General features: G+C 50.0%; 1 protein-coding gene across 12 annotated transcripts in view; it reads right to left on the bottom strand.

Annotated features, from left to right (window-relative positions):
- FRMD4A (FERM domain containing 4A) overlaps positions 1-19,087 on the bottom strand; it is a 584,597-nt gene that overhangs the window by 20,805 nt on the left and 544,705 nt on the right. For all 12 annotated transcript variants that reach the window (XM_070500878.1, XM_070500880.1, XM_070500879.1 and 9 more), the window contains 7 exons: positions 16,820-16,942; positions 13,417-13,645; positions 10,751-10,807; positions 7,856-8,093; positions 6,880-7,047; positions 4,139-5,001; positions 1,790-1,886 (listed from right to left, as the gene is read on the bottom strand). In XM_070500878.1, the coding sequence (XP_070356979.1) occupies positions 1,790-1,886; positions 4,139-5,001; positions 6,880-7,047; positions 7,856-8,093; positions 10,751-10,807; positions 13,417-13,645; positions 16,820-16,942 (1,775 nt within the window). The remainder of the gene's footprint in view (positions 1-1,789; positions 1,887-4,138; positions 5,002-6,879; positions 7,048-7,855; positions 8,094-10,750; positions 10,808-13,416; positions 13,646-16,819; positions 16,943-19,087) is intronic.

Genomic DNA, 19,087 nt, shown 5'->3' with positions numbered 1-19,087 from the left:
TGGAGGATCCAGAGAGAGCGTGCCAGAAATCAGAAGTTCCTTACTTGGGTGAGATGGTTTAGCCACTGGAGGTACCACATATAGAGAAGATCTGCCATCCTTTTATCAATGAATCTTGGTGAAATCTTGGGCCCTAGGCTTTGCAGCAGCTGCCTGACCACACGAGCTAGAGCCAGGGTGTGGATGGCGTGTAAGGGAGTATTTTATGACCTGTAGTAAGGACAGAGGGGTGACTGTTGCTCGAAAGACAGACCAAGAAGTGGGAGTGGACACAAGAACAGTGTAGTCGGGACTGTACGCTCTCTTAATTCATAAGGACTAAGAGGGAGCTTGGGGTACTTCAGGGATTGTCAAACTTGAGTGCATCAGAAAACCCTGGAGGACTTGTTACCACACAGACTGCAGGGTCCCACCCCAGAGCTGCTGAGTCAGTAGGTCATGGATGGGCCCGAGAATCTGCATTTCTAACAAGAGCCCAGGTGATGCTCATGCTGCTGGTGTGGGGACCGAACATTAAGAACCACTGGCCTGGTGGGAAAAGACAGGGCTTTGGGATCACAGAGCGCAGGGCTAAAATTCCAGCTCCATCCAGCTGTGTGACTTTGGACAAGGCACTTTACTTTCTCTGCGCCTCATCTATAAAACTCAAAGATCTGGGTATTTCCCTTGCAAGTTTGCAGTGAGGATCGGATGAGCTCATTTATGTTAGTAGAAGCTCCCAGCCTTTGAGTACACAGCAAGCACTCAATAAAAGTTAGCTCCCCTTCTCTTCTATCAAATACTAAGGCACCATAAAGCCTGGTTTAAAATCATTATAGATAAGTTTTCAAGAATAAGAAATGTCTGCCAAGCATGGGAGCCTGAAATGCAGTCAGTGAAGCCAATTTGGGTCCTGGTTTTTTCTGATGATTCAACTCACAGCTGTCAAATTTTTCCAGACATCCCCACTGATGGTCCAGCAAACTAGAAACTGAATAAAGCCAGATAGAGGGACCCATAACTCCTGTACCCAACAGGCACTGATAGGACATAACATCTACTTAGAGGTGACGTCTTAGGAGCATCAGAAAAGGCAGGAATTGTGAAGAAAGCAGGTTATGTGCATCTGCTGGACTCTTCAGTAGATCAAATGGCCACGAGATTATAACGCTCTATGCCTACATTTAAAGCCACAAAAGGAGCTGAACTTGGGGTTCATTTTGCTGTGGGCCGCTTCTTAAAGGTCTCAAGGTACCTGATTCCCTTTGTTGATTAAGAATAAGCATTTGGCCAGGACCGAGATGGGATCTGAGCCTCCTGCCTTTTTTCTTAAGATGCATCCTGACACTGCAAAGCATCTAAAACATTGGGCCAGGCCCAGCCCAGAGCAGGTGCCTAAACCGTTCTGTCTCCCCTCTCTCCTTCTTGCCTGGCATTTTGAAGTCAGCCTGGCACAATCAGAACCCAAATCAAATGCTGCCTGGAATTCTGACCAAAGAAGTGCAATTCGACTTCTGACACCCACCTTCCCCGCTGTTCCGGGACCACTGCCAACTTTAAAAGAGAGAATTCACCTGCATGAAGGGACAGTGATGGAAAGGAAAGGGGTAGAGGGTACCAGCAGTTCATGGGGCTTCTTTAGAAAGGAAGGGGTTTCCCCGTAACGAACACTCCTCACTCTGCTGCTGATAAACTCTTCTTCTGTCACTAGGATCTGACACTCATTGCACTCTTCCTACCTGACAAGGAACGCTGAGGATCATTCTAGCACCTGGAAGCGGAGGATTAAAGGTCTGAAAGGGGAACTCACCCAGTCTGCCAGGTTAGGATGTGGTGGGGACTGCTTGGGGGGGTCGCTCCAACTTCACTCGATGGCGTTGAGCTTCTCTGGCTTTGAGGTAAGGCAGCTGTGTGTAGGTGGCGCAGAAAAGACGGGCGTCAGACACGGGGGGTCTGTGAGGGACCTTCTTCCCAGGGATGCTCGCTATGACCCCGTGGCAGGGTCACAGTGGGGAAACATCCATCCCTCCCCCACATTCGGCTAATTCCATCTTCTCCCCCAAACCATGCAGCTCCATTCTGAGTCAGGCTGACCTGGAATCCCACGCCCCTGCTCTGCCACTGGGAAGTGGCCACAGGAATGGGGACAGGCTAGACAGCAGCAAAGAACCCGATGCCCACACAGTCCTTTGAGGGAGAGCTGGGTTGGGCTGAGAAGCAGGGAGAGCCTCTTTCTCTGGACCCCAGGGAGATACACCTCAGGGCATTTTCAGATGTGGCCCACGGTTAAAACTGTGTTCTTCGTTAAGAACAGAGAAGTTCCAGAAAGGTTCTCACAGCTTGCTCTCTTTGCCTTTCCAGGCTTATAATTTACCACTTTAAGACCTTCCAAGGGGGCAGGGTTTTTAACAGCTCCTCCAGATCTGACTGCTAGGAGTTGACGGACGTAGGCAGGATTTTCCTAGTGGGGAAAACTTAGTAGGAAGTAAATCCTACTTAAAGGCATCCTTTGCTTTCTTGGGAATGGAATCTTTTTCATCAGGAAACCTCAGATCCAGCTTCTTAGAATTTTTAGTCTTAAAATATGTTCCGAAAGATTTACCTGATCTCTTTAAGTAAAGCAAATCTACTAGGCAAGTGCTGCAGTTTGAAGGAACATACGCTCCTGTCCCTCCTCGGACCGTTGCTGCTTCCAGCAGGTTTACAGAGAACCACGCTCTTGAAATGGCATGCTTCATATACTCATTCATTCGTTCTCAAAACCCTCCCGGGAAGTTGGTGGCGCATTTCACTGGGCTAACTTTACAGACGAAGTAGGAATATGGGGAAGGCTCATTGAGGTCCATGGTTCTCTCACGATTGCCTGAATCACTTCTATTCTCTTCTCTGGAACTTGTTATTTGGCCAGTGCACCAAAATAAACAAGTCAATGGGTACACGGGAAGAGATGCAGGAGCCGTGTGGCATGGCACACCTGGGCAGCCAGCCGGTCCTTACTCTCTGCCCTGCTCTCTCCAGTCCCCAGGCGTCTCCTTCAGCTCCCCAGAAATGAACCCCACCTTTTCTTCTGTAAGATCGCCCTCTCTCCCCTGATCTTTGCCCTGACTTAAGCCTCTTTCCAGGCACAAGTCACATCCTGACGTGGAGTTCCTTCCATCTGCTGCTGACTCTCCTTTTATTCTTATACTTTCTAAATCATTTTTATCATGTCTCGAAATCCTCCCCCACTTTTCTTACAGTCAATGGGCTACAGTGTCTTATCCCTGCACGAGTCTCCCCTCTCTTTATGATGCTACGAGTGTGTCCAGGAGTTCATATACGCTAGTGACTGCTGAACAATCGCTGGATAGCATCATCCTCATTATTCCTTGGAGAGGGAGTGGGAAGGGAATGTAACATCTTAAGGGAAAGGACGGTTTCTTCCATTTTTTACTGATTCAGTACTGCTCAGTGCTCTGAGTACAAGACTACAAGGCACCCCTTAATTATGAAAATTTTAAGATGTAGTATCAACGTATTGAAAGCACTTTATGAAGATTACTTTGGTTGCATCCCAATATCATTAAAATGGGAAGGCAAGGAGCAGTCAGGAGTTCCCAGTCACAGGTGAGGTCAAACGCTCAGCTCGGCCACTCCCTTCGTAGCCAGTCTGCCTCCACCTGGGGAGACGCCGGCCAGATCTCAGGGCTGCATGACCCAAGTCCGTGCCCAAAGCAAGCTTTCCTCTGTAAGGGTGCCACTTAGGAGTCTAATGTAATAGCATCTCACTGTCCGCCAGGGAAGGTGCACCTTTGACTGGACAAACCCTGAGACATGACTTCACATAATGCCTTTGACATCTGTCCTTAGAAGGAGAGGTGGCTGGAGGGATGGTTTGCACCGCTACTAAGGAAGCTGTAATGGCCCAGCCCACACGGAATCGCACCCCTGCCCCCCGATCTTTGTCACTCAGCAAAATCGGGGCTAGAATGGGAGGGGGTGAAGGAGGAGGGTCGGAAGACGTCAAGTCTCACACATCTGGCAGCTAGGTTTCTAGAATTAACGTTCTCTTTGTCACTGCAAGCTCTAAGAAAATCTGGAAGCCCTTGAAATCGGTCAACAGTTCACACTCAGGCTGGACCACGTGCGCGCAGGGCTGCTCCCCCGTCCCCACTCTCACCTGACGTGGCCTTGCACATCTGGGGCATCCTGGTGACCCTGCTGTGCGCCACGAAGGTGCTCTGGGAGGAGGTGCTGTACTGGGAGCCGCTGTCCGAGGAGGTGGAGCTGGTGTGCGACAGGCGGCTGCGCTCCTTGTGGGAGGCTGTGGAGCGCTGATACCACTGGCGCAGCTCGTCCGAGACGGCCGCGCGCCCCGCGCCCTTGTCGTGGGCGCCCTCGCGGCCCAGAGATGGAGTCCGCAGGATCTGCGAGCGCGACGGCGTCAGGCGGCCCGCGTCGCCCTCGTCGCCGCCGCGCCAGCTCTCCCTGAACAGGCCGCCCGCCGTGTACGAGTTGGAGGTCTTGAACTGCGCCTTGACGCTGTAGTGGCCCTCCTGGTCGCTCTCCAGGCTGCGCACCACCACGGGCGTGGCGCTGCCCTCGATGTACAGCGGGTACTCCTTGATGCGGTACTGCGAGCTCGGCTGGCTCTGGCTGTGCAGGTAGACGCCGTGCGCGCCGCCGCCGCGCGCCGCCAGGTTGGGCATGCTGCCCGAGTTCGCCGCGCCCAGCGCGCCCGCCGCGCGCTGTCGCTGCCGCTGCCGCGCGCGCGCCTTCGACGGCGAGTCCTCGGCCAGCGTGGAGTAGTTGGCGTTCATCTGCGCCGGGTAGTAGTGCTCCGAGCTCGAGTGGCTGGTGCAGGAGGAACAGTCGTCCATGGGGTCGGAGCCGTTGCTGCTACGAGTCCGTGGGGTGTAGAAGTCGGGGCTCCCCGTGTCGTTCTCCGAGCCCAGGAGCTTGCCCTGGGACTCCAGGCTGGAGCTCCGGTGCCGAAAGTGCAGGGCGAGGCTGTGCAGTCGCGTGGGGCTGAGGTCCACTGACCTGCGGGGAGATGGCTCGGTGGGTCTGGGGGGCCCAGGAGAGGGGTGTCTGGGAGGAGGGAGGGGCTCTGCAATCATCGCATTCGGGAAAGAGCAAAACGCACGCAGCCCGGAACCTCCAGCAAATGCGCGCCTGGGAAACTGAGAGCCTAGACAGGGTTGCCCTGGCCGTCCAGATGCTCCCCTTTGTTCCCAGGTGCAGACGGGGCAGGAGGGGGCTGCTGATCCCTGGAGGCGAGCCGGGCCTCCGCTGTGACTTTGGATTCCGAGTGGGAGGGGGGACTGAAGACAACCCACAGGAGGGTTCTTCTCTGAAAAATGTATGCCAGTAACCAGGGGCTTTTTTTTTTTTAAGGTGGAAAGGGATTCTATAGATAGAAAAAGAACCAAGAGAAACCCTATTCTAGTATTATGCTAAACTAGATAACATGCCCATTTTTGTAGGTCACAAAACAGTCCAGCAGAAGCCCTTCATATGGTTCAACTAAATACCAGTATAAAATCCACATAAACAGATTTCCATTGCCCATGAAGACCTTAAATTGGAAGGTTGGTGGTACAGGAAACACTAAAAAATGACGGATGCAATACTTACCAAGCCACTACTGTGTGTCATCCATTCTGCTTATCCAGGTCCACACTATGACTATCCAGCAATATGTTAGGGACAAGATGCAAGGACTACAGGTAAACGGGTTGGCCAAGTCCAGGAAGAGGCGAATTCTAGTTCTGACTGTCCTTCTAGATAGAACGTGAAGTCCCCACCATGTGGCCCTCTATGACTCAGTTCTCAGTTTCCTCTCTGGTCCCACCCTCTCCATCACTCTGTTCTGGCCATACTGGCCTCCTGGGAATATGCCAAGCGCAGGCCTGCATCCAGGGCTCTGACCTTGCTGTCCCCTGAGTATCCTCAGGTGTCTACTCAGGTGTCACCTTACTACAGAGGCCTTCTCTGATGCCCCCATTGAAAAGATGATCTCTCCCTTCTCTCTCTAGCCCCTTGTCCTGTTCATTGTTATTCTTAGTGCTTATCATTGCTTGACATATTTTTTCACTGTGACTCTCTCCCAACTAAAATCTGAGGAGAGCAGGGGTGTGGTCCGTTTCCTTCACTGCTCTACCCCCTAGAATAGTACCTGGTTCATATAGGCACTTGATAATATTTGTTGCATGAATGCATGAATGAAGAATGCATGAATGAATGCATGGATGAAGGAAGGAAGGAAGCAATCTTGCCTGGAGAGCTCAACCTTATCCCACATAAAATGGGTCACTACTTATGGCAGATCACACCATCTGTCCCTTGGGCCACGGTCCCTATGGGCTCAGTTTTTGATAAAATGGAATGATGGCTTTGGTTTTGCCTTTTGTTAGAAAATTAAGGTGTGATTCACGGGAGCCTCACTTTTGCCTGTTCCCTTTGCGCTTTAATGAATTTACGTCTTGAGGCATTAAAAAGTCCGAATAAATTTAGGCCCCAGTAGAAAGATATATGAGGACTATCCAATAAAGATGAGCCCAGCAGTACAAGGTCGTTCTGGTCCCAACACTCTTCCTGGCTAATCCGGCTGGCCTTTCCTGCCTGCATTTGGATTAGGAAAGCTCCTTCCACGCCCTCTGTCTCCAGAGGATTCTCTGGCTTACTCCCAGTGCCCATGGAGCATGGACAGTAGGATAGAAGGGTCTCTTGACTAACACGGGCTTACTGCTACCAGCTCAGTTTTCTATTCTGCCTCATTTTAAGGAGAACCTACCTCACTGGTTCAGGCCTGACTCTAGCTCACCCATTATCTGGACCGGGTTGGAGTCAGCACTGCCAAAGTTTACAAAGGAAGGTCTGGTTTAGGGAGGGAGATGGCCAAAGGCGGAGTGGACTCACCTCGTGGAATGAACGTAGTGGGGACTCCGGACCCGCAGGTCTGGCGTGGACGGCATGCTGGACTGTGAGTTCCAGTGAGGCAGGCTGCGGATGGGGCTGTTCTGCAGGGAGCTGCTTCCCCCGCCTGCTTCGGCGCAGCTCCCCGTGCTGGGGAAACGCTTGTGGCCACTGCAAACCAGAGGAGGCCATGCTGGTCACTGCCAGGCAGAACCGCACCTGTTCCCCGGTTGCTGACTAAGCCTTGGGACATCAATCTTGATGGCAGGAAAGCTTGCCCAGGATCGCTCCCTCAGATCTCTACTCTGGTTCTCACCCTTTCCCCCAGGAGTGGGTGGCGCTTCCCATCCCTGACCCCCATGGCATGTGAGATGAAGACCCTCGTCAACCTTCTCTGGAACAGGTAGCGTGAGTGTTCTGTGAAGGCCTTGCCCTCAACCACAGTGTCTGTTTTCCAAAAGACAAATATTTACCTGTCTGGGCACCCACTTACAGCTTTATGGGGTGTAACGAAAGGAAATGAGAAAAACAGAGAAGCAGACCAAAAATCTCTTCCAAAAAACCCTCTCTACATCATCAGCCAAGTAACGAGCTGATAATGCCCAGCTAAGGTTACAGCTGTTTGGCTCCAGAATTCTGCTGGAGGATGGTTTAAGGTTTGAAACCACTTTGGGATTCCTACGAGTGGTCTCTGACTTACCATTCTGGAATAAGGCTACCTAAGATTTCCTAATTAATTCCCGTGGAATTTAACATTAAAGCCATCTGCCAACACACTGACTGTGAGCCAAAAACCCAATTTCCCTTGGAATGACAAATCTGCACCTCGACAGGGTCAGCAGCAGAGGGCGCTGTGCGCGCGGTGCTGTTGAAAGACCACCCCAGGAAGGAGGAAATAGGCTGATTGGGATTTTGCCACTGGTGGATGCTATTTGGGGCAGCCTTTGATTCTTTCAGTGACCTCCCCGACCCCGCTCACCTGGAATGACCGTGGGAGGAACGTTTCTTGACCTTCTCGTAAGGCTCATCTAAGGAGGACTCACTCCACATTTTGGGCTTTATGGGGGACTTGTCATAGTCGTTGCGGTGATAGTGCATCTGCCGGAGTCCCTCCAGGGACTGGGGAGGAGGGGGCCTGTTGTGCGATGGTGGCCGAGGAGGGAGTCCCTTGTGAGGGGACTGTAAGGGGGACAGTGTGCTGGTGACCTGAGAGTCTTCTGCACAAAGACGGAAAGAGAGGCACTGAGCAAGGGTCATCCTTCCCACGGCCCCCAGACACACCCCCGCCCACCTCTGCCCCGACATCAACCTCTGGGGGCCAGACAGGCATCCGTCCTTTGAAGGTGCCCCATGACTCTTCCCCAGTTGTCAAGACAAGTCGAACCAGAGCAAACCAAGCCCAACCTTGGAGCAGCACTAAAAGGGAAGAGCAGTTTCCCTTTTGATTATCTACAAATGGAGTCAAGGCTGAATTTCATTAAACACCAACGACAAATGATTGCTTCACACCCAACAGCCAAATATAGTCATTATTATACTGTCAGTGTTCCTTCAATAGACGGTCCGCGTCTAATTTGCTTCAGGGGAGTTTCAGCTCCAGCAGGTTTTGTCTGTTTTGTTCACGGCTACATCTTCAGGGCCTAGAATGACCGTTGATGCATAGTAGGTGCTCAAGAGATATTTTTTGGAAAAAATGAATGAACGTTTATCTGTCGAGTGTAATTACCTGCCGGTGGCTCTAGCGATCTACCGTCTCTGCTTTTTCAGACTGTCTATATTGGCTTGTAACGTGTTCCTGTGTGACATTTGCATTCTGCAACTGCCTTAGGGTCTCTGGGAAGGAGACGAGCTACAAACAGTAGATATGAAAGAAGACTAGTGCCTGCCTTCGGGGGAGTGATGATCGAACACCTCAGGGTGCCGGGGGACTTTCAGAGGAAGTGAAGTCCGTCAGTCAAAGAGGGAAGAGTAGGCGAGGCTGGTGGGAGGGGAATCAGCGTGGATGGCAGAGGGGCGGACAAAGGGAAGAGCCCAGGGCTGCATCCAACTGGGACTGTGCCTGGGGGGGCAGAGCAGAGGGGGAGAGGGAGTGCAGACCTACTGTGCACACTGGGACAAGCAAGAGCCCCAGCTGACAGGGGGCTTTCAATTCCAGGCTAAGGAGTCAGGATTCGGTCTGAAAGCCACAGGAAAACTCTGCAACTTAAGCATGGATGTGTCAGGATGGAAATCCTGTTTAAGAACCAGTCATCTGGCAGGGGTCAAAAGTGGGCAAGGCTGGGAGAGGGGCTGGGGAGGGGTTAAGGAAGGAAGACATCCAGTGTGGAGAACCTGGGGGAGGGCGGCCTTGAGCAGACAGAGGCAGGAAAAATGCACTGTTCCTCCTGAAGGCAGAGAGGCAGAGGTGGGAGTTGGAGGGGAAAAATACACAGAAGCAAACCTCAGAAGCCCCATGACCTTTCCATCTCCATCTAGTATTGTCTTCCAAGCCTACTTCTCAATCCCCCATCCTTGAACCCTGGACACACGCTAGGCTTCCACTCCTCTTTTAGTACTCAAATCAGCAAAGGAAAGAGTTCCCAGAAGGAGGGAGCCTGCGATGGGAGTTGTGGGGGGGAGGTCCCAGTGAGGCCCTAACGCCCCTGCAGAGGCTGCAGGTCTGGAACGTGGGAAGGAAACTGTACTTACAAACGATGCATCAAAATTCGCTAACAACTACATAAACCTCCCTAACTCCTCTATTACAGAGGAATCTCACTGACTCGTTCTCGTTGCCTCCCCTGGAGAGACTGGAGTCCACAGAGGCCCAAACCAGGGCTGGATCTCTGATATTCGAAACACAGCTTTCTGCTCCCCGGTGGCCCCATCTCCTCCCCACCATGCAATGAAGCTGACGATAAAAATACTACCATCTGATTGCTCATAGCGGGGCCAAGACAACTGGGTGAATAACCCGCCAGGGGCCAAGACAACTGGGTGAATAACCCGCCAGCCGTTCCCCACATCAATAGCAATTACTATTATTCTTGCAATTATCATTATGGCTATGACTTGGGTAGACCTTTAATGTTTTCTGTCTGAATAGCCACTTATCACTACCCGCCTGAGGGTTCCCTAAGAGCAAAAAATTAACTGCCACTTAATATATTTCCATATCATTAACACCCCGGCCTCCCAAGTTTTGGTTTAACCAGCCACAGGAACTTTCTCGGAGATGGTTGCGTGTCTGGAATCCTTTCATTCCCAATGTGTGATGGTGGGCTAGGGGGTGAGGGGGGGGATCAGTTGTGTTTCTCTAAGAATTTCCCAAGAAAATATCCTGATAATCATGAGGTTTTTAGAGTTCCCTGGGAAATAATAAGATGATTTTCAAGGCGTGACCAGGCATCCAAAGGGACATCTTCCTCTTCATTTTCACTATTTCTCAGGAAGGTATAGAGAGTTTCTTGTGTCCCTGAAGCTCCCAGGCTCTCCCAGTAGGTTTCAATCTTTGATTTGGGATCCAAATCAATGTCCACCTCTTTCTTCCAGAAATTATGAATACTCAAAAGGAAACTACGCATGGTGTTCAGATTCTCTGTTTAGTTAAAAACGTGGTTTTGGCAACTAAAAATGTGAAGCATCACTCACTGAATATCACCTTAGATCTGACCTCTGGGCCACAGGAAATACTAAAATTCCAATAGACATGGCTATGTAGCACCCACCCACTCCCAACCAAATAGGAGACACTGGGAAATGAGAGATTTGTGAGGAATCCGGCTGCCATCTTGGACTGGCTCTTGCCTTCCCACTGGGCTGTCCCAGACTACACACAGCTTAATCCCAGTTTAATCTGTGCTCCGAGTTCTCAAGCAAGACACGGACAACCTACCATCCTCTAGAACAAGGGCATCTGAGAGGGAACTGTCTTCACTGGCAATATTTCCATCTGAGAAGACAAAAAGGGAAAGTCTGTGAGTTTAGCACATCCCTTGGCCAAAATGCTACTTGTTAAAATTGCATGTTTAGCACCATCCCATATCCTTCTCTTTCTAATCAGAAAGAACCCATGAAATACAATGAAAATGCTGTTGGGCATTTCTTTTGACTGTCCCTGTGGTGGGTCATTACCTCATGCCCCTCACCCCGACACTGCAATGTGGCCCTGCCTTTGTGTATTTGTGCTCTTGTTTCACAGGACACTGCAATGCTGAGTAGCTGGATATCCAACATAAAGGCTGCCTGGCCTGGTTAAGCCACATCATTGTTCCAGTCCAATCTCAGGGCATGTCCCGACTAAACCAAAGGAAGCGAACTGCTATTTATCCCACAAATGCGAAACTAGGGTAAGGAGCTTAGCTTTGCTCATACAGCAATAAATGGCTTCTCAATAAACTTCTTAAGTCATTAGTAGAGAGAAGCTTGTTTAAGCTGCTAAACACAGCTTCTGTGTCTCCAAAGCTTATTTTCATAGACACCATTCAATTCACCACGAGAACACTCCCCAGAGGGAGACAGTAGACAATCTCCCATCTGTAACAGCTGGGGAAACTGAGGCGTGTCTAGGGAGGAATGGTATGTCTGGGATTGCTCTGCTCTCCTGGCAAAAGGTCCCAGGTCTTCAGATTCTAAGTTTTGTGTTTTTTATCTCTTGAAAAAGAAAACCACACTAAGGAACTAAGAAGACCTAAATTCCTCACGCCTCTAATTTAAGTGGGGCTCGTGTGAGGAGAATGTTATTTCCACGAGGCAGCAAAATAGAGAAGGTCTATTCTTGAGTGGCTACAAAACAATGGCTGCAGGCTTGGATGGGATGACAAACCAGTTGGTACAGTGACTGAAAAATGGCATCTGTTGGTAATCCTAACAGAACAGCCCTCACTGGGCAGGCTGGAAAACCTGCTCTTCTGTGGTCGACCAGCAAGACATTATCCCTATGGTGCCCCTCCCAGACTCAGCTCTGTTGGCCATTCTGGATGTTTCTGCAGAGCTGGGATCCCCAGTGCCTTTGAAGGGCAGACAGAGGTCTCAAAAGAGCATCAGACAGAGAAGGGCTGGTGTCCACATCTCTGTCAGGAAGTGGGGGAAAAACTGACAAAGACTTGGCCAAGGACAACAGGGCCAGATGGGGAAAGATGGATATTCCAGATTTCCTAGAGCAAAAGGATTTTTTTTTCTGGTGCTGAAGAAGATTCGCCCTGAGCTAACACTTGTGCCAGTCTTTCTCTAATTTGTATGTGGGTTGCTGCCACAACATGGCTGCTGACAACTGGTATAGGTCCACACCCAGGATCCAAACCCAGGCCGCTGAAGCACAGTGTGCTAAACTTAACCACTAGGCCACCAGGGCTGGCCCCGAGGATTTTTTTTATGGTGCCTTCTTTTTTAAACTAGGAATTCACTTTACTCGTATTAATTGATGGACTGTAAACAACTAGGAGACGGAGAGCCTTGACTTTGGCATCTTGGAGTCTCCAGTATATCATTGCTTCCCCAGTATGCCTATATTTTTTAGGCTGTAGATTTTTATATATATATATATATATATATATGTATATGTATATATAGACACACACACATATATGTGTATATAGACATATATAAACAAAATTATGGTAAAAGATATATAACAGAACATTTACTATTTTAACCATTTTTAACTGTACAGTGCAGTGGCATTAAGCACATTCGCATTGTTGTGCAACCATCACACCCACGTCCAGAACTTTCTCATCTTCCAAAACAGAAACCTGTCCCCATGAAGCAATAAGTCTCAGTCTCCCCTCCCCAGCCCCTGGTAACCTCTATTCTACTTTCTGTTTTCCTAGAGCAAAAATATTTTAAACATGCATAAGCCCTGAAAGAATACTTGATACGTATTTTAAAGAATTTTCTGATTTAGGGAAAAAAAAGGATTGTAACAGTTCGGGGGACTTGATGGTTGTTGGTGGATTTGGGGTATTTCCTTCTAGTGTTTACCAAATATAATCACCCAAACTCTTAACCCCTCCTGACTGGAGTTCAGGGCTCTGACAGTCAGAGTGGGGCAGCCCAGCCGTGCCCAGCTCCAGCTTTGGGATGGGAGCCCCAGGGGACAGAGTCAGACTGAGGAGGACAGGGGGCTGGCAAGGGGTGCTGGCCTGCAGTGTGCCCCAGCCACCCCCCTTTCCTTCCAGACCTAGGGAGGCTGGTCAGGTCCGTGAGAATGGTAGAGCCCAGGTGAGCCCCGGGCTGGCACAGTTACTCGGCTCAGCGCATGGTGAGGGCTGAGGGTAGTGTTTGGCCCATGGCTGCAGGTTCTCCCAGGGAGGCAATAAATAAGTGATGAGGATAGTTCAATTTCCATAAACCCTCTCATCTGTGGACCTGAGTGCACTTTATTGCTCTCATTGGTATCAGGCCTTATTAGCTTCATCTTATGGATGGAAAAAGTGAGGCACAAGTGGTTAACTAGCTTGCCTAGGTCATGCAGGGAGCCAGGCTCCCGGCCCCCTCCTGGGATGGAGGGCTGCTGGGGGAGTGGGGCCGCCTGCAGTGGGGAGAGGGCCCAGCACTGACCGTCAATGATCAGCGAAGCCCTCTGGGTGGGCTTCTTCCCAGACTTGACCCGGTTCTCGTTGATTGCATTTTCAATCTCCTGCAGCTTCTTCAGTGCGTTCAGATAAGAGGTTTTCCTTTGTTTCTTCAGTTTTTTGCTGACATTGGGGTCACTGGCTAGGCGGCGGGCAGCCTCCGTTATCTGGGACTGAATGGCAAACTCCCGTTCCAGGCGTTCCAGCTCGGCCTCCTGTGGGAGGGAGAGCACAGCTTAGACTTAACGGGGTGCTGGGCAGGGAGACACTATTCCTCCCAGCCCCTGTCCCTGCCCCAAGGCGAGCGAGACCTCGTTACTCCTTGGGAGACCTGCGTGCTAGGAAACCAGCATTCCCAGCACCTAATTCCCAACCTTGCCTGACGCCGCAGTGGCCCTGTTCCTACAACCCGGCAGCCTGGTGCCCTGGGCACACCCCCTTTCCAGCCTCTTGGCCCCTGTTCCATTCTAGAGACAAGCGTTGGTCCATACACTGGCACCACCATCGAGAAGCAAAGAGCTCCCGTGCTCCAGGCCTTGGGGGTCTTTTGGTTTTGATTCCAGGATCTCGAGCAAGGTTCATGAAGGCCAAGCCTTGGTGGAAATTCAGAGCCCACTTATCTGGGGTGTAGGATGCAGCGTTATTTACTTTTGGAGCAGCTTTCTGTCATGCTTTTCTACATGTTGGCTAATAGGGAGTGCACAGACGTGCCTCTCTTCCACCCTCCCACTCATGCCCTGTCTCCCATATTTTGAGCCCTCCGTGTTGGGACTCATCCTCACTCACTCCTGTCTCTTTGGGGAGCGCTTCTTGCAAGCTCCAGCTGTCCTCTCTGGCTCTTCCTAAAAGCTCTGCCTGGGCCATGAGTGGGACCCTCAGGAGGCCTGGGTGGCAGATGGTGGTGGACCAGTTTCCCCTACTCCTTGCATTGCTTCAGGGCATGCTCCTGCCTCTCCTTGCGTACCTCCCTCCCACCTCGACCCCTTACTTTGGCCAGAAGGAGCAAATGGATGAGTTTTTCCTCAGAGTTTTGCTCCCAGGAGAAATGAAGCTGTGACTGCCAGGAAATACCTGGAGACCCAGAGGATGAAACTGGGGACAGTGGATTTTCTGCTGGCCTCTTTGCAACTCAGAGTTTTTCGAATACTGACCGTGAGGCCAAGGGAGACCAGGCCCTCATCTTGTCCTAGGTGATCCACTCACGCCGAAGTCTGACAGGAACCGATCTAACCATGTAGGAGCACATCAGCAAGTTTGGCGGTATCCGGGGATCTTCCTAGTTAATGGCCGAATAAAACATTCCCAGGCTGGATGCCTCGGCAAGCACAAAACTCTTAGCTTGATTTTATTTCCTTTTGAGCACTTTAAGGCTGAAGGGAGGGGGCACCAGGTGTGAGAGCGAAAGGTGAAGATGAAAGGGAACTCTTTGGGAGACAATCAACTCCTTCCAGTTCCTTCAAATGCCCGATGCTTTTGTTCTCCGGGAGGGAGACGAACATCAAGATGGACTCCCGCCCAAGGTCTTGAAACAAACAAGTCACCAAAGACAAAGACTGTTCTGTGAGCGTGACTCCACCTAGCAGCTGTTCCCAGGCTGTTGCGATAGCCCTGGCCCAAGACACCGACCCAAAGTTGTATAGGAGCCCAGGACAAATTCTCGCTACTGGAACCAAGACAAGTACAAGGCTGGTGGCCCTGTCTGCGGTACAGATGCTGCCTGCTGTGTGCACAGGGAAGCCAAGTGTACGTCCAGGAGAACCGGGGAGCAGCGACAGAGCCCAGGAGAGCCTGTCCTTCCTGGAGGAACTTGCATGCACCAGCTAATTCTGTGGGGCTCCCTTTCAGTAATTTACGAATGGTAATATGCAGGTGAGGATGCACATGGAATTCTTGGGAAACTGAAATCATCCTTCACTGAAGAGTGTGAAGGATCGGCTGGTGAGAAGGTATGGTGAGGCTGTGAGAAGAATGGGGCGTAGGGCTCACGAACAATGGGGGCTCCTCTTAAAAGGATGGTGCCAGGTGTTTGCCCAGCATAAGGGGAGTGGAAGTTCCTTAGGCAATTCTGATGACAGCCGGATGTGCAAAATACCCAACCAGGTAGTCTCTTAAATGGCACCTGCCCTCAGCCCAGTTCTGACCCCAGTAGAATCCTGGGCCCACCCACAGCCACAGTTCTTCTCCTCGAATATCTCATCTCCATGTCAAGCAACTCATGTTGATTGAGTGTCAAGCAGGTGACAAGAACTGAGTTAAACGTTTTCACATGCCAGCTCATTTAATCCTAGCGACAACCCAAAGAAATAAGGATTATGCATTTCATTTTATGGAAGAGGAGAATTGCCTGGATTAGAATTGCCAACTTTAGATCTGGATGGAACATTCTGGTGTGTCCACCAGTCCCCTGGGATCCCAGGAGATTCACCCACCACTTCCACTGGCTCCAGGGCACTGTGGTCCCCTCTGAATTCACCCTCACGCTAACCCACCAGGTGTTACATGAGAACGTTGGTTTCGACCAATCACTTTTTGGAAAAGACTAAATATGTCCAGTATTCCCTTCTCCACTGGCTTTGACTCCTGCCCTTTTAAGTGCTCTGTTCAGTAGCCTTTCAGTGAGTAACTTTATTCAGAATAAGTTTGGGAAGACACTACCTGGACATGACCCTAGGGCCTGAAGGTACACCTGGCCTTGAATTTCCCTGGATAACTTATTAACCAGCTGGAGACTCAAGCTTTCTCCCCACAGGTATGAACTCTCTAGTTCCAGCCCCGACCAGTATTTAGTCAAAGAGGAGAAATGAGCGATGCTTCAGCGGCTCCTCCAAAGGCCAACAAGCAAGGCCATGAGGGCCCAGCATCCTGCTCACGCTCTGGCAGCAATTCTATCAGCAAGGTTAAGTTGAGGCCACTGAGGGCAGGCTCTACTATCTTCCCCCAGCCAATGGCATCTCTGCATCTGTTGACATGGCCTAAGTTTTCTTTCCTCTTTGCTTTTTTCTTCCATAGATCAGACATTACGCTTGGCTCTGAGTAACAAAGGGCTGGGAGGCCATTAAAAAGACAAGTAAGTACACATGGTTTTACTGGAACGTTCTCTCAAGCTTCACTTAGCCACTTGCGAACCAAGCCTATGGTGTTAGACAAACAACTTGCACAGAAATCAACTTGCTACTAACGCAAGCTAGCAAATCCCAGTAAGGGAGCTACATCCTGACCAAGCCAACTTCAACTTCACCAAAGGTCAAAGGACAGATACTCAGGCGGAAGGGGAAATGGCACTGGGCATTGGGTAGGAGGAAGAAATTGATATAGGAAACCTGACGCCCTAACATATAGGGGAAATGAGGGTTATGGGAGAAAATCCAACAGCAGGAAGAAGGTCGCACCTCTCCTTTGGGCAGGACTTTCTGCTCATCCAGCTTGAAGGCCGTCCCGATTCTTCTTCGAACAATGGGTGGTTCCTCCCCTGGATCCAGGGGGTATTCCACAGGCAGTTTACCCGTCAGCTCCTGTGTGTGTACAACAGCATGGAGAGGACAGAATCAGAGGAGGGTATGTGCTTGGTTTCTAGGACACACAAACACACACACACTTCAGTGCACAGATTCAAAAGAGTAACGTTAAGCAGTATGCCTAAATAAGAGTTCCTGAAATGCCATTTCATTTCTGTAAAAACGTATGAGAGACATCCTTTCTTTACAGACAGATGCACTTCAGTTTTTCCCAAAGTAAATTTCTGTTGGGTAAATAAAATCACCATTGGCTTTCATCACAAAATCTGAATTTCATTCAGTTGTTCATTTCCCTTGTGCCCCTGCATGCCTACTATGTGCCAGGAGAGGTCGCACAGCTGGGAAGGAGCAGAGCCAACACGAGATCTCAGTCTTTCTAGCTCCACACCCTGTGCTCTTTCCCTGCATCAGATACTCCCTTGCAAATATCTAAGTTCACAATGTCTTTCAAGTGAATTTTCTTGGGAAGAGGGATAGCTATGTGGCAAATCCCAGAAAAGTGCTTACTACATAAATTAGAAACTAAAAATGAGTAACAACTATTCCACTCTGGCTAGATGCTCAAAGAACAGGCTGAGCTTAAAAGACAAATGTGTACAAATAGTTTCAGTAGAAACTGGAAATACAATCCGTGTTATTGACAAGGCTATCTGAAAAGATCTGCTGTGTATGTTGGGCTCTGCAAATCTAACTGTTGTGAGTATGATGACAGTGAGTTTAGTTGAGACACTTCCATACCAACAAGGACCCTGGCAAACACTGAGGTCTGGAATGATTCAGGATTAGAATTCGGTTCTATAATAGGGAGTTATGTCTGGGCTGAATAAAGGTCAAATTTGAGTCAGCAGCCGATCCATGTGGTGGAGCCAAGGTACCGGCTGCAAGGAGTCACTTCCAGGGACCAGAAAAACCTGGGGGAGCCACTGTGTGCCTCCAATGGCACAGGTGGCACGTCCAGGCAGAGCCTGCACTGGTTTCTAGTCCCAAGTCAACACTGATGCTGCAGACTCATGGGGCTGCACAGAGGAGGAAGAGCGCAGCCGTCCACCATCCTCACAAAAAGCTTTTGTGCCGGGGGCACCCAGCGCAAGTGTCGAACAGGCGGGAAAGTCCAAATCGCCAGATTCCAGACGCTGGCTGACCTTCTGACAGGAGGAGTGATCCGGCCTCTCCTCCCACTGCTGGGTGTGCGTGCAATGGTGTGCGCAACTGGTCTGCACAAGGACACCCACTCCCCACTTTCCTGGGCCTCTTTCCTTCTGTGTTCAGTCCACTGGGAAACAAACTCTTGGACTTTTCATTCCTTAATGTAAGCATTTCAGAGCACAATGGCCAACTCTTTGAGTCTGAAATGTTCTGCAATTTTCTTCCCTCCTTTTTTCTTTTTCAGTGTGGTTCAAATGTCTGCGAAGTAGTTCTCTGTTTATTCTGCAACATTTTTATCTGCTTCCCTAAAAGTCTGCCTATAAATAACGCAGCATACTGAGGATTTTATATTAGGACTTTCTTTTTTTTTTAACTTGAAACTTACAAAAAGGAGAGAAAAGTTGTTAAAATGGCCAGTGATTTATAACTCTCAAGTATCGGTAGTTTTAAAACAAAATATATTTAAAAAGTGAAGTACTGATTTTCCACCATCCACTTGAAGGCATTTGAGTCAAGACCTTGATTCTCCATATTTAATCTGATTTCATGTGTAACCAGAGCCGCATGGGGAAGGGGGAATTAACGCAGTGTGGTGAGGGACTCAGCCTGGTTCCTCTTATATGGGTGATATTCTGCCAAATGCTCCCACTCCGCCTCTTTCTGGCTGCCCTGCTCCCCGGGGGACAAACAGGGCTGCTGATATTCCGAGCTGAGGGGAGCAGTGTGATACAGAGAGCAGAGCACAGTTAGCAAGAAAGTTCTGTCCCTTTACTACAGATGGGTCAAGAGACTCATACGGTGGGAGCCAGCACAGAAGCCCTGTGCCCTGGGCCGGGTTCTCATGAGCTTATTCCTCTGCTCAAGTGCTGTTTTCTGGTGTCAACATTCTAAGAAGCAGGAGCTTAACTTCTCTCATTTTTCTTTTATTTTAAGGGAAACAGTGAGACCTTTATAATGCATGCTAACCTTGCCTTGACATGCTTCTCCAATTTTCTG

The sequence above is a fragment of the Equus asinus genome, chromosome 29 (assembly GCF_041296235.1).
Source record: "Equus asinus isolate D_3611 breed Donkey chromosome 29, EquAss-T2T_v2, whole genome shotgun sequence".
Lineage (NCBI taxonomy): Eukaryota > Metazoa > Chordata > Mammalia > Perissodactyla > Equidae > Equus > Equus asinus.
This window is presented reverse-complemented; position numbering and strand designations above follow the sequence as displayed.